The sequence below is a fragment of the Camelus ferus genome, chromosome 5 (assembly GCF_009834535.1).
Source record: "Camelus ferus isolate YT-003-E chromosome 5, BCGSAC_Cfer_1.0, whole genome shotgun sequence".
NCBI classification, from domain to species: Eukaryota; Metazoa; Chordata; class Mammalia; order Artiodactyla; family Camelidae; genus Camelus; species Camelus ferus.
This window is the reverse complement of record NC_045700.1, coordinates 10,351,385-10,367,406: the sequence shown is the minus strand read 5'-3', so window position 1 is coordinate 10,367,406 and position 16,022 is coordinate 10,351,385. Positions and strand designations below refer to the sequence as shown.

The following is a 16,022-nucleotide window of genomic DNA, read 5'->3' as shown; positions in this document are numbered from 1 at the left end:
AAGACAGAAGCACCAATTGGGAATATTTTTCTCCTTTTGGAATTTCAAGGGTTAAACAATCTCCCACCTTTGAAATTGCGTGCCAGCCTTTATTGTGTGGAGAATGTTTCTGTCGTTTAACAACTCCAGCATGCATTTTTGTGACAATAGCTCTATGATCTTTTCTAATTATCTGTAATATGCACATGTATATGTATATAGTTTTGTATTTATTGAAGTATAGGTGCTGTACAATATTATATAAATTACAGGTGTAGAATATAGCGATTCACAATTTTTAAACGTTATATATACATATATATTTTTAAAAAAGAAAGCAGAACAGGAAAAAAAAGAAGTAAAGTCACCCCAAATGCCCTCACTCGACACCTCGTTGATTCCTGACTCCATCCCTGGGCGCCGCACCCCCGCCGCACTGCCGCCTCTGTCTCCCCGGTGTCCGGTTCTGCTTGTTCCTGTAGCCGCACTTGCACACCCTCCCCACCCCCTGCCCACTCCACGTGCGGCACGGACTCCCCGCTTCCTACCAGATGAAGTCCAAGCCCCGGGCTCTGTGTGGCCCAGCCCTGTCGTCCCCTACTCCCCTGCACATGTCCCTGCCTGACTGTGGGCTTCCTCCTGTCCCCATGTCCTTGCTTAGCTGATCTGACCTGTTTCTAGGTCCCCAAATCCTTAGTAACTGAAAGCCCAACAGGAAGTCTGACGAGGGTCTATGTGAAAATGGAATCATCAGTGAAATGTCACAGCAGTTGCCCTAGTTATGGGCTGTTTTTTAAGGGACAAACACGTGCACACACACAGAATGAGAAAGGACCTTAGACGCTGCCTGATAAAGTCTCCTTTGTGGGAATCACCACGTGAGAATCTGTATCTCTAATGCGGCAGAAACGCTGGTGGTCACACCCAAGAACTGAGACAGATGTCTGTGTGTTTCCTGACTGTTGGCCTGGTACAGAGAGCTGCGATCTTTGTGTCTTGGCCATTAGGGGGCATGTTCTCATAGTCTCATTGGTTGAGGGGGCTGTTCCTCAGAGACTTAGAATCTTAGAGCTGAGATAGCCTCACAGGACATTTAACTCAGTGATTTTCAGACTTCATTGGGCACCAGAACCCTCTCATCTGCTGACATTTTACATAGAAAGGCAATATGTAAAATAAAGTCCTCATTGCTGGGTTGGGGGTAGGGTGGGGGGCTCTGCTGAGGAGGGTGTCCCTGCCAAACCCTGGGGTTCCCCACAGCAAGGTTTGAAAAACACTCTTTAGTCTTATCTCCCAGACCCACCCACCGCCACCCCTCACCACTCTAAAAGTATGTAACATATGTCCAGATGTAACATATATCAACATATACTAAATTATATACTTTTAATATGTGCAGTTCATTGTATCAATTATACGTCAGTATAGCTATAAAAGAAAGAATTTGGAAACCCTTAGAAAAGAAACAAATAAAAGGAAGGAAATACTGGGTGCAGTGAGTAAACATTATAGTGAAGTCTTGGGATGGTATCTGTGCATTGTCTGTAGGAATCAGGGTAAATGGCTCTGGGGAAGAGGTGTCCAGGGAAGTGTGGACTCCATGCACTAACAGTGCGGTTGAGAGGATGGAAACAGTCAAGGATTTTATGAAGGCACATCATTAAAGCAGAAGAAAAAGCCATTACAAACTCCAGGGAGGGAAATTAACTAAAAATCACTATGTGTTCCCTATAGGAAATCAAACTAAAATTTGTCATGATTATTCAGTTGATGGAAAATTTTTTAAAAATAGACTCCATCCGGCCTTGATACGAGAACTGTCCTCTGTTACTGATCCACAGGTCGTGATAGTGAACCTTCACCAAAAAAACCATAATCCAAGCCTCAACTTGGCCAGGCAAAGAAAGATGTTTACACTGCTGAGACAAAAATCAATGCTATTTCCCAGTTTTTAACTTTCAGAGACAGCCTTATGAACAAAGCATAAAGGTCTTGATTGTGGCTCTAGAAGGCTGATGGTAAGAATCTCAAAAATAGGAAAGTAAAATTATGGAAGAGAGGAGGGAAGGTACAAGAAAAAAAAAATAAGGATGGAATGTTTTCATTTCACATGAGAGGGAACTGAAATACTCAACTAAAGATGATAAAGCAAGAAACGGGCGTATCAGGGCATCATTTCCAGCCACAGAGATAACCAACAGCAGAACTAAAAATAACAACGTAATTTTCAAAATTGGACCAAGGTTTGAAAGGAGCATTTGTGTACATGAGCCTTCCTGAGTTGAAAACATCACCAAAACAATGTTAAATGTTGACATTTCCTAATGTATCAAATTCCACCCTCTTCTCTGTCTTCCCTTTAAAGTAGTTTTTAAGAAGCTATTTTTGTTTTCAAAACCAGACGTTTATTGGCTTTTTAAAAATCGGTTTGCTTGTTTAATAAATCCCCCTAATTTATCAAATTTAGAAACAAATACTTGAAGCTGTTTAAGCTGTGGTTTCATTTGTCCTTGTTTCCGTGGGAGCTTGGTAAATCCACGTGGCCTGTGATGAAGCTCTTAAAGCAGAAGAGTGACATTTATGAAAGACTGCGCTCACTGCCAGTTTAAAGCCGCCTCTGCTCTCCTTCTCTTCCCCAGACGAGCTGACATGGGGTCAGAGTGTTAGTGCTGGCGGGAGCCATGGAGGACATTAGCTGATGCCTGTCCTCTGCCCAGCTAAGAAACTGGTACCCAGAAGAGAATCCTTTTTGCGCTCTCTCTCGTGCAGAATCCCAGCCCAGGATTGTTTGCTGTGATGCACCCTATGACCTATGCAGAAACCTTGATAGATTACCACCTGTGCTCTCACCCCAAGTACCAGTTCACCAAGGAGTCCCACACTGGGTCCAGCATTCCTCTCACCCAGAAGCAGTTTCTCCATCACACGGTAAGGCCTTCACCCACCTCACTGGCCTCACTGGCCCTGGGCTGCAGGGAAGGGCAGGGGACAAGGATGGAGGGTCACAGCTGGAACTGAGAAAAGAAGGTTTGCAGCCAGAACTGCAGAACAAGAATGGTAACAGCGATGGCTGTGTATCCTGAAGGGGCACAGGTTGGGGACTCAGCACCACTCCCGTCCTGCCCACACCCACCTCTCTGGCCTCATGGTGCCCTTTTTTCAACATTCTTACTCTCTTTTTCCCTTGAAGGCCACACCTCATACTCATTTTACTCCCATTTCAACCATGTGAAAACAACCACATGATGGCCATAACCCTGTGGTCTGACCTCCTCTTTCTTTGGTCCCAAATAAGTACAGAAACAGAGTGGACAAGGTAGTGATGTGATAAATGCACAGTTGGGAAGAGGCTCCCAGCATCCCTTCTCCCCTGGATCACCAGCCTGACCTGAACACCCATCCACATCTCTTAGGCGTTGCCCTCAGGCCCTTCAAACTCAATAAACCCCCAACTTAGTCATTATCTCTGTCTCGCTTCCACCAGCCACACCTCACACCTCTTCCTGCGTTACCCGCTTGTCTTTTGATTCTGTGACTTGCGTGGTGACCCACGTGATCCTCGATCCTGTCCTCTCCCTCATTCCCCGTGTCCAGCCATCCCTGACTCCCACCAGCCTGCCTCAAACAGCACGTGACACTCCCTCTCCTCCACCCCATGGCCCCACCCTGAACCATCCACCCTCCCTAGAAATCTGCCTTCCATGCAAATCTGATCATGTGGTTTTCTGGTTTGAAAACCCTCTGTGGTCCCTGCTGCCCGTGGGAGCAGCTCCAAGCTCATGAGCTTGGCCCACAAGGCCCTCCTGACCAGCCCACTTCTCCTGCCTGCACTCAGCTGGGGTTTCCTGACAACATGCACCCCCGGCATCTCCAAGTTTCCTCGAGCTTACCCCTGCCTGGAAGACCTTGTGATGAATGACACAGCCTCTCTGAATGTTGCATTAGCATCACATCCACAGTAATCAAAACAGATCCAACAGTCAGATCTGCCCGCCATCACCAGGACCGTTGCTCGTGTGCCTGATAAATCAGGAGAACCTCTCCGCATCCCAGCTTTCACTCATGTGGCCTTGTCTGATGCCTGTAGCTCGTGTGGTGGTCTTTTGTAGCTTCAGAAAAATTCCTACTAAACTTCATGAAATTATACATTTTGGAACTAAACTTTTAAGACTGAAAAATAGCCAGTTGAATGGAATGAAAGTCCTTGGCTAGACTTCACCTCACCAGACAGTTCCTTTCCATGTAAAACCCCTGTGCGGGCTCTGGTTATAGGACATAATTCCCGGAGTGATGAACTGGAAGAGGTTCCAGTGCCTGGTTCTCTCATCCCTGCCCGAAACCTCTAAGACGGAGACGACACAGAGGTAAGCCACTCACCCGTTGTCTCCCAGGTGTATGTGTGCCCCGTGGATGGCAGAGCCTGTGATTCCCCCAGAGTTACAGGCCAGTAATATATCAAATCATACTTTTAATACACGAGGGGAGTTTGCTAGTCAGAGAACTAGGGTGATGTGTAACTGACTTTCATATTTTGACTTTATCTTAATCAGGATCTACATGAAAAAGTCAATGTCACAGGCGGCTAATTGGCCATATTTCAATAAAAGACAACAACCAATCCAGATAATTCAGCTGAAATAATCATTGTCCATTTTTAACATTTTTAAAAGGACCCACTTCTCTCTCATACCCCAGCCTGGCCATTCCCTGGGAGGTCCCACATCTGCCATCACACAGAGGCAGAGACAGAACAGGTCCAATGAGAATATTGTTAGACCAAAGAAAGAAGAAACTGAGAGTCATCACATTTTTTTCCCGTTTGTTTAACACCTCTTCAAAGCCCTAACGTGTGAAACAAGTAGCTTGATGCCTTCTATTTAGGACTCTGCCTGGTCAATAACCTACTCCCGGGCTCTTGAATCTGCTTCCATAGTCCATTGTCCTTATAAACATAGTTAAAGGAGTTGCTGGTGAGCAAATGTGACTAGTATCCCAACTTGATTACCATTGGCAGACAAGCCAACCGGACTAGTGAAGATCGTGCTGTGCCTTGACGTTATAGTTTTAGTAGAAGCAAGAAAGCTCCCCCAGTGTGCACTGACCCCATATGTACAGCCCATCGATGACCCAGCCCTCCCTGAGCATCGGGGGAGATAGTTGAAATCCAGTCGGTGACTCTAGAACACTTAACGCGACTTCTTCCTTCATGGCCAGCAGAAGAGCTCTTCCTGAATTAAGCAAACTCCAACCTGACTTCCCAAGGCTTTTCCACATGCCTCCCCTTTTGGGTTGTTTCCTCAGGGCTTCTCTACCACGCTCCTTTGCCTGGAGACTAACATGAGATTACATACAATATTTGGGACACAGGAGGAGCGCAAAAATATTAGTTCCTTTTCTGTGAGTTCATCTGTGCCTCATCCGCCCCAATGCCGTCTCATAACAAACCCAGCGTTTTTATTTTTCATCTTGGCATGTTTCTAAAATCTGAAGTCTCAAAAATCAAAGGCAGGAGGGACAGTGACACTGTGGAGAAAACGAATGCTTTGGCGTCTCACAGACCTGCCTCCGTTCCCCACCAGCTGTGTCAGCCACTCTGTGTCCTCAGGGCGAGTTACCCATTCCTGAAGCCCTTGGGGCAATCATTTCCTCATCTGTGAGACAGGGACGGTAATGGCGTCCCCACCAGCCACTGTGAGGATTAAAGGGAGGCATCTCGCTCCGTCTTTAATAACTCCTCCTGCTCCCACCCCCACCCACAAAACCTTGCCGTCACTGTCTTGCCACCAGACGGCGATGATCCGCGACCGCCTTGACACACTGCCTTATTTTGCCGGGGGGGTGGGGTGGGGTGGCAGTGAGGACACTTCCGCATTGAACCCTGGAATCAGTAAACACAACATAGCTGGGTGTGGGGTACCGGAGAACACTGAAGAAGCAAAATGAGAAACAGTGGGAGGAGGAGACTGCCAGTGTCCACCAGCTGTTAGCAAGCACATGTCCCAAGAATTAAGAAAAAAAAAAAATCCCGTTTTTTTTTCCCAAAGCAGTGGCCTTGGAAAAATCTCCTGAGGCTGTTCTTTCAAAAGGCACTCAGAATGCAGTTACCTGGGGCTTCAATTAACCATGAATTAAACATGAATTCTACATGAATTAAAGAAAATTCTCCATGAGTTGTTTCTTTCAGCTTCTGTGCCTGAGTGCTCTGATGGGCCAATTTGTTTCAAAATAAACATAATTGCATAACAGATTATAAAATCAAGAGCAGATTCTTTATCTCTTTATTGTGGATTTCCATGATTTAAGATAGTAGATCATGTTTTTGTTTCTGCAAGAGTTATAAAATAATAAGGGTGTTCCTTTCTAACTTCCTACAGATCCACTAATGAGACTCCACCTTTGCAGTCATTTTCCTTGAATAGATGACCTGTTTCTTAGCTGGTATTTCCCATGTATTTTTGCTTCTGAGAGTTGTCTGTTTATTGATAAACCATGCAATGTCATTATTTAGTGTTTATGCCAAGTCACTTTTGTATTCATAATAATCAAAACGGCTCACTTGGTTTCTTTGCTCGTTAGTAAATTCAGAGAGAACTTGTTGAATCTCTAGGACTTCCATTAAATCTGACAGTCAGCAGCAACTGAAGACATCATTTAATCCAGTAGTGCCCAGACTTTGGGATTTTATAGACAAGTAAAAAGTTCAGAAGAATCTTAGGAACTGACTTAGGGCCATCAGAGTTTTACTTTGCCAAGAAAGGCATTAAAACAAAGCAAAGCAGAACAAAACTCCCAAACACCATCTTACTGTCTCCACCATTTTCAATTCCAAAGGAACAGATTAACCCCCTAAAAAGCAAGAGGGGCATAATCTCAGAATTTAAAAATTAGAGAAGTGTTGTCTCATGAAAAACTCTTGGTGGTCACCTTTCTATCTTCTGGACCAGCCTGATCTCTGGAGAGCGGTCCAGGTTTTCACCTTCTCTCACTCTCTTCTCGGCAGTAATCCCCTCTGACTATACATGCTCTGAAGTTTCAGTGGGATTGTCAGTTAGGATTTGCATGCTCTGTCATGAAGTCAGTAAACAGGACTCATCTCTGGGCGGTGGAGGCCAGGTTCCTTTTAGTGAGAAATGGTATTAAAGACCAAAATCTGGGTTCTAGGTGTACATGTTGCTACTGAGGGTGAGGGGTGGGTCTTTGTTTTTGGCCTCCCCAGCAGACAAGTCAGAGTGCGTTGGGGGGGAACATAAATGTATATACGTCTGTATCTGTATATACACACAATACATATATGTGTGTATATATATGCACACACATACACATATATATATTCATACAAAAATTCATGCGCACGTACATATGTACGTTACTGAACTCAGATTCAGCTGCAGGCGGCTCAGAAGCCAACAATTCAAGAGGCGAGTGTCAATAGGGAAGAAAGGTGCTTTAATCAGAAAAGCCATCAGCCTGGAGAGAAAGTGGACTCATATCCAAACAACTCCAAAGATTCTGTTCAGCCATGACAGTTTTTAAAGGGAAAAATGGGGGGAGGAATCTCAGTGAATCATCGAGGCAGGAGGTTGGCTTCTGCATCATTCTCCATTGCGTGCAGACTGGCTGACTCTCTCTTCACATGTGATCTGCCTGCAGGATCGCTAAGGGGGCTTTAGGGGCAGAGAGCTAATCAGCAGGTTAGACAAGGCGTGGTGTGCATTCAGGAGGGCGTAAGTCAGGAGTTTGTTTCAGTTGCTTAGTGATCTCATTCCTATAATTGGGTTCTTTCAAGGTTAGAGGGGGACAGAAACGGGCAAACAGGAAAGGGGCAAAAAAGCTGCTGCTTTCAGTTCCCCACTGTCAAACATCATTGCATGTCTGCGGGATTGGGGCAAATCTCCATCTTCTCTAACTTCTGCGTGCTGACATAGGGCGAGTATTCTCAGAGTGGAATGTGTTGACATGGGTCTGCAGCATCTCTTTGCTGACAATTTTAGTTGCCCACTTACATGTACAGGCAGAGCAAGCTACAATTATTTGATGCCCACAAAGGTATAGATAATTATGAGCAACAGTGTTAACCCTGTTCTCTTGAGGCCAGTTTTTGGACATGAGCTGGTCATAGATTCAGTCCTGCCCAAGATGGAGCAGCTTATGTCATGTCTATCATCTGGTCATCATACAGTCAGCTTTTTTTTTTTCCTCTGGTGGTAATCTTAGTATCTGTAAAACAACTCAGGAATGTGCCTCAGACACTGAGTCTGTGACTTTTGTCCTGATCATTAACTGCCGGGTTTTGTACTTGGCGGGGGCAGTCCTGCAGGGTTCTTCTTGGCTCCATATACCCATATGGACATATACATGTGCACATAAACACACCCATACACACATATGCCCATTTTAGAAATCATGGATTCAAACCAGTTCTCATAATTCCAGGCCATATCCGTAGGGTATTGCTTGCTTTTCTCCATTCCATATTTGTCTGTCTCTTCTTCCCCTGTGAGAAGTCTGGTCTCCTAACACATTCACACACTTACTCAGTTTCACAGCACATCAAAAACAGTTTCAGAATTGCTTCACCTATAACTGCTTTAAATAAACAAGCATAATAAATAGAGTTCAGATTTATTTGGGGTTTTCGCCCTACCTCCATCCCATTGTGTAGTCAGATACTGTATTTAGAAGTTACTTGAATGGTTCCTCCCTCTTCTCTTCTATTTCTTTTTCTTTTTTTAATTGAAGTGTAGTCAGTTACAATATGTCAATTTCCGGTGTACAGCAGGATGTTTCAGTGATCCATATACATCTTTTTCTTTCTTTTTTCTTCTTTTCTTTCTTTCCTTTACTTTTCTTCTTTCTTTCTTTTCTTCTTATTTTGTTGTCTTCCTCTTTCTCTCTTTCTTTTCCTCCAGTGTGATTATGGAATTCATATGAAATATTATTTCAGTCTGCTTTCAGTTTTTCTAGGGGAGGGGTCCCTTCCCTTTCTTACTGATTTAATTTTATTGTTTGAATATGTAGAACATTAACATGCTCATTACCAAATTCAGAACTACACCAAGAGTCAAACTGAGAGAAACATCTCCCTTCCACGCCTTGTTGGCAGCCAGCCTGGTCTTCTCACACCCTTCCTATGTTTCTCTTTGTAACACTAAACAGAGTATATGTATTTTTCTTTTTCCTCTTTCTTATACAAAATGTGGCCACTGGATATGCTCTTCTGCAATTTGCTTTTTAAACTTAAAATATCTCCTGAAAATTGCTCTATATTATAGCTTTCCCCCTCACTCTTGTTTATCGTTTCTAAAACTATTTAACCAGTCTCTGTACTTGTCAAGCAGGTGCATTTTTGTTTATTAAACAACAAGAAGAAACAGCTCCAAGACGTAAGTGCACACCCCCTGTTTTCCCATTCCTGCCGCCTGCCTTACCCTCACCCTGCAGCCTTTCTAAGGCCTGTGAGCAGGTCAGTTTCCTGCCGTGGGTCATTTTTTACTCTTTTTTATGAGACAGCACTCCTCCCAGCTTCTAGAAACTTATTCCAGAAAATTATTAGAAATGTTTATCCATTTGTGTCTTTTTTTCCTATTCTCTTTGCTGTTGTGTGTTCAGTTTTTAGCCCTTTAATTTTATTAGAGAGGTGTGTAAGGAGGAGTGGAAACTGAAAAAAAAGGAAAAATTTTTTTTAAAAAAGAGTCTTTGTTCCACCAACTTGAAACAGAAATCTGCTTCCAACTTTAAAAATAACAAAATGTTCTTTTCTCCCTATCTCAATTCTTTTAATGTCCTCAATACCCAGGAATTTTTATACAAAGCTCTAAAATTATAATACCAAACAACAGGTAAGAGGGTGGGGAGGAAGATTTGAAAATGAAAAAACAACTAATGAAGAGTATAAATGTGGGGAAAATATTAAGAATAAAAAGTGAACTAACTACTTCCCCCTTCCCCCGCACTGGGAAATCATATAATTTTAGACACCACAAGTTTGAAAATTTTATGTTTCTAAACTCTGGGAAATGGCTTGTTTGGCACCAAGCTCTTGGATTTGACTGGTACCCATCATCCCCCCTGCCTTTACCTCTAGGGAAGCGTGAGTGCGTTTCCGGGAGTGAAAGGGGACAGAAGGGGAGAGTGAAACACCAGTGGTAAAAAGAAAAGTGCTTGAGGAAATTGTGTAAAGACCCCGAGACTACTAATATGATCATTCATCCTTGGCCGCTTGTGTGATTTTTCCACAGCTGTGATTCTTTCAATTTAGTCATGCTCCCTATAAACGTCCCTGCCGTTCTTGACGCCTTACCGGAAGAAGACAGGATGGAGACAGTCGAACGGTACTTTGTCACCTTTAGTCTCTCATGTTTTCCAAAACTATGCCAGCTGATGTGAGAGATTTCAAAAGAGCAAGAGAGATTTCAACAGTGCCTGAGCTTGCAGCCCAAACAAGATGAGGCTAACACCCAGCCATACCCCTAACTAGATAAGATGCTAGATTTGTGATGGATTAATAGTCTCTAAAGTCTCGAATTTGCTGATCTTTAAGGTGCTGCAGGAGCTCGAGGGAGGGGCGAGGAGAGGTTGTGCTAATGGGCTTGGAAGTTTTCAGCACTCACAAGGACCTGGGGTAGTACTTGGAGGATGGGGAGGATTTGGAGAGGCATAAAGAAACAGAAGCTTTAGACCAAGGCACTTACATGTGATATAACTCATAAGCATCCAACAGCCAGTGAGAATGTGTCCTTGAATGTCCTGCAGCTGTGCCCACTGAAACATCTTTACATGTAAGTAATCAGTGAATGAAACCTGAATATCTGAGACGTCGATCTAGTTTCCCTAAGACACGCGGTGCTACTTGGCAGTGCTTAAGCATCTGAAACTTGGAATCCAGGTGTGAACAGGGAGGTTGAGTGCCTGCTACTCAAACCACTGCACGAGGGCGTTGGCCAGGAACGCTGCAGTGGGGCTGGAATGATCCACGTTTACTTCAGGTGCAGAGGAGCAAGTCCTGTTTGGTGGGGCTGCTGGGGAGATGCTACTGGTTTCTGTTCGAATTCCAATGTGGCCATAGAACCTCCTCTGAATCAGTTCAATCTTTTGAAACATTCAAGCTTTCTTTATGGTCCCAGATATGGTCAATATTGGTAAATGTCCCACGTGCACTCAAAAAGACTATGAATTCTATAAAAGCCATTCCAGCTAAACATCTTATTTCCTTCTCAGTGAGCTCTGTGAACAGAGTGTAGAAGTTATGTTGACTCCAGAAATGATCAAAGTGGAATTCCCTATGTTGGACGACAAGGACACCAAGAAGGAGAAGTAAGTGGATGCTTTCATGCCTTAGTAAGAGGCAGCCCTGGATAAAATTTGTCCTACACGAAGTACAGAACTGCCATGTTGTTTGAATCTAAAAACATGTCAAAAGAGACACTTTTCCAATGCTGTAGATATTTAGATGTGTACTTTATGCATAATGACATCCCCTCCAACATTGGCGGCAAGTAAACCTTTGAAACCTGAATCCAGTTTTTCCATTTGCTTGTCATTTCATTTGAGAGATGTGTTTGTGTCCTATTAACAGCCGAATGGGTTTCAGTCAGTACAGGGAACCCAGGCTCTCAAGCCAGACAAGACCTGGGGCTGCAGCCCAGCTCCACATGTATGACAGGGGACATCTCCAGCCACGTTACTTATCTTCAATAACTGTGCCTCAGTTTCCTCATTTGTAACGTGCAAAACTGAAACCTCTCAGAGGCCATTGTGAGGATTAAATGAAATGCCGATGTGAAAACACCTAGCCAGGTGTTTGATGTGAACCAGATGCTCAGCAAATGTGGATTCTTCCCTTGGCCTCTCCAACGGGGGCCAGCCGGCTAGCACACATCATCGTCATCCTTAAAATGATTGGTTTTCAAGAACACTTTTGTAATGTCAATAACCACCAATAGTTTGTATGGTTTATAAGTTTGAAATTCCAGGTATCCTTTCAAAAATTCTTTTTCTTTTAAAAAAAAAAGTCTTTATTATTATTAAAACATCAGAAAATTCAGGGGAAAATATAGAGAGTAAAATAAAGACAATAATCCCACTGCCCAGAGGTGGTAACTTGTACATTTTGATGTGTGCTCTTCCAAATACGTATGTATTTATTTACTTAAGTAAACCATAAATATCTATTATATTTCATTAAACCATACATACAGTGGTCCCCTGGTACTCAGGGAGTGTTAGTTCTAGGATTCCGCACAGACACCAAAATCCTTGGAGGCTTAAGTCCCTTACATTAAATCGTATAGAATTTGCACATAACCTACGCACGCTCCTCCCGTATACTTTAAATCATCTCTAGATTACTGTAAGTAATTATACTGTAAGTAATTATAAATTCTACTAACTAATACAGTGTAAATGCTGTGTAACTAGTTGTAAATACAATGTCAATGCTTTGTAAATATTTACTACACACAGCAAATTCAAGTTTTGCTTTTTGGAACTTTCTGGAATTTTTTCTCTCGGGGTAGTTTGAATCTGCAGATGCAGGACCCGTGGATACAGAGGGCCAACTGTATGTGTGTGTGTGTATAAATTCAGTCATAGCATTCATATTGTTTTGTCTTCTACACTTTTATTTAACAATATATCATTAACATATTTTTATTTTTTAAAAAATAGAGGTGCTGGGGATTGAACCCAGGACCTTGTGCATGCAATGTACGTGCTCTACCACTGAGCTATCCACCCCCAACATATATTATGTGTGCAGATCAACATCTTCATATTTCACCGCTAGGTGTACCATAATTTGTTTAACCAGTCCTCTACTGACGACCATGTAAACTCTTTTCAGTGTTTTGCTGTTGCCAATAGCGCCGCAGTAAACATCCTTGTGCCATAATTCCTTGCAAACTTATCAGACTGTTTCCTTAGGAACAATTCCTAGAAACATAAATGCTAGATCAGTGTTCCTTTTACGGTCTTAATATGTAATGCTTAATTGCCATCCAGAAAGTATATCCACACGCCTCCTACCAGCAGAGGTCAGGATGCCCACATTCAAATGCCCTGAACAACATGGAATACTATCATTTTTTTTTCCATCTTTACCAGCAATGATAGATTTTTTAATGACCATATCATTGTTTTAATTTTAACTTCTTTGTTTACAAGTGATAGTAAGAATTCTCCCAAGCTTATCTACTCTTTTTCTTCTTTTATGAGGGGACTGTTTTACCTATATTGTACAAAGTGTTTATCTTTTTCTTATTTATCTGTAAGAGTCCCTCATAGATTAAGGATAATTACCCTTCCTTGTAAATTTCTCAGGTGTCTTCTTCCTTTGTTTGCGGTGTTTGGGGGAGGCCCTGCCTTTTCTGGAAGGAATGCCCTCATGTCTTAGCCTAGTGTGGGTTCCTTCAGCTTAATAGTGGCAGTAGCAGGGGCCTAAAGCAAACCAGCACTTCTCAGAAAGTAGATTGGCAGTTTCTGCTAAAAGAAACTTTAGGAAATAAAAATTTTAAATAGAATTTCAACCACTGTTTTGATCAGCTAATTAATAGTAAAGTACCATGTTACACCACATAGTACATAGAACCTCTTACACCTCAAGAAATAGATGCACTTTGCATTTTGTTTCAGGTTTCAAACAATTGACTATGAGTTTTAAATACAAACCTTTTTTTTTTTTCAATTTCAAAAATTACCCCTGGACTTTGAATGGTAATATCCAATACCTCTTTGCTTACTTACTATTTAACTATATTTAACTATTTACTAATAGTTTACTATTACCTATTTAATGGTTTTTCACCATTTTTCCTACAGAGCTAATGTCAAATGCCACCTGGTTATCAAATTATTATTAATGGAAATACAACTTATTGCTTTATATATTCACCCATATATTCTTTTTATGTATTTCAACTACTTTACCAAACAAACAAAAAACCAACAATGAACTCTAAACATTTTCTGCACACCAACTGAACTTCCAATTGCTTTCAAAATACACATCCATTTCATACATTTTTCAATAAATATATCCATGTCATTTTGAATTGCCCTATTTTGCAGTGCAAATTTTTTTTGTATATTTTTTCACGTGTCAAAGTTGTCAACATGATGATCATTTTATTGGCTGCATAGTATTCCAGATGGTTTTTAAAAGCTATCTGGTTCTGAAATTCTCTTCAGCTCATATACCAAGCATCACTCACTGCTCAGTTTTTTGTCTTCTCTGTCCTTACTTGTCCCTTTTCCTCACCTCCCGCAGCCTCAGCCAGAAACTGACAAGAGTCCTCACTGTCAGACACACACACACAACCTGAGCTTGGACAGACAGGGACAGAAAAATAGGAACACATCAGTGGTATTTAATGTCTCTGTGAAGACTGCTGTCTTTTCGGTTTCTGGCAAATATTTATTTCCTTGGATGCCAAGCATCATCCGCTCTCCCTCAATGACTGTAATTAACCCAAAATTCTTTGTTGCCTTTATGGTATCTCACCCTCTCAAGACCCAGGAAGGGTAATCGTGTAGCAAAGTGTCCAAGAAACTGTTGACATATCTTTCAGCTCTCCTTAGATTATCCTCATATCATTCAATCACTAATATCTTTAAGGGCTGACCTGATCTATATATTTTTAGACTGATTCTATAAAGTGGTGCCAATTAGTCTTTTTTTTAAATTATATGCATTAGGGAACATTTTAATTCTTCATTTTTAGATATTTCCACTTTTTCAAAACTTTCAGATGTTTGCTAAAACTTTATCTTTCAGCCTTTCAGCCTCTTTAGGAAATGTTTCAGAGGCGCTTAATTTTATATGGAATTCTTCTATCCAGGCAGGTTGTATCGCTGAGCTCACAATCTTTGGACATCTATGCTTTCAACCAAATACACTCATCACGTCCTCCCAGATACTTGGAAAGCTCTACCCCTTGCCACACCAGCAACATCCTGGGCTCCCCATCAGCCACTCCACAGCCCAGGTGCAAGAGGTCCTCCCTTTTGATCCCCGCCCTTCTGGAGACATTATCAGAATCAGAGTTATGATGTGTCTACTTTGTCCATAAACATGAACTATCCACTAATGCTGACTGTGTATTTAGAAGATACCATGCTCGCATGTCTACAAATAAGTTCTCATTCCACCTCCGCAGCAATCCTGGGATATGGGAAATTATCAGCAGTGGTACATCTGGAAACAGAGATTGAAAGTTTGGGTAACTTGGCCGGGCTAGGAAATGGGTGCAGCTGGGATTGGAAACCAGGTTTGAATAACTTGGCAGCCAGGTACTTTCACTGGTAACTAAATTATTACTTAATATAGTTTAAACCATGTACGTGTATGAACAACTCCTCCAGCCTTCACGGGGCCTCCCTGGCAGTGCTGTGCTTGGCAGCAGGGTCTTGATGGGTGACTTGAGTGTTTTATGACATGCCCTGATGTGTCCTTGTTGGGATTTTTGTTTTGTTTTGTTTCGTTTTTTGATATTTAGAGAAGCGAAAGACCAAGACCAGCCCTTGGAGAAGGCGAGAGAAAAGGTGCTTGAGGAGATGAGGAACCTGCGGAGCAAAGCTCTCAACTCGTACCTGATTCTAGAATAAACATCACCAGTAGGTTGGTCTCTCTCAAGTGCTTTCTGCAGGTCACTGTGGTCCTTTGTGTCTATTTCTGTCCCAGCCATTTTTTGGAATTCAAGTTTCTAGAGAGAAAATATCAAAATGTGGATGAGGTATATATCTGAAAATTATTTTTCTTTTTAAAAATAAAATGTCATTAGTACGATGGCCATGTTTGGGAGCTTCTTGGTGCAAGATTTAGCGTGGGTACAAAGGCTTCCTGAGCAAGGCGTGCACTGTGGTGATGAGGCTGAGAACCAGGCGCTGCTGATGTTCTGAGACATTTTGGAGGGCGGTGCCCAGTGGCTGGAAGCAGGAAGGCTTGAGGAGGGGGCTGCTCCCGTGCCAGCTCCTGCTGGGCCCCCTGAGCATCCCTGAGTCACGCTGGCAGCCACTTCTGGAAAGAACAGTGTTGGTGAGGTCGCTGG

General features: G+C 42.5%; 1 protein-coding gene across 1 annotated transcript in view; it reads left to right on the top strand.

Annotated features, from left to right (window-relative positions):
* The window catches only part of CFAP221 (cilia and flagella associated protein 221), a 79,512-nt gene extending 63,809 nt beyond the window's left edge, over positions 1–15,703 (top strand). The window contains exons 20-24 of the mRNA XM_032479300.1: positions 2,749–2,907; positions 4,252–4,343; positions 10,218–10,310; positions 11,197–11,292; positions 15,471–15,703. Of these exons, the coding sequence (XP_032335191.1) occupies positions 2,749–2,907; positions 4,252–4,343; positions 10,218–10,310; positions 11,197–11,292; positions 15,471–15,579 (549 nt within the window). The 3' untranslated portion in view covers positions 15,580–15,703. The remainder of the gene's footprint in view (positions 1–2,748; positions 2,908–4,251; positions 4,344–10,217; positions 10,311–11,196; positions 11,293–15,470) is intronic.
* The last annotated feature ends 319 nt before the right edge of the window (positions 15,704–16,022 follow it).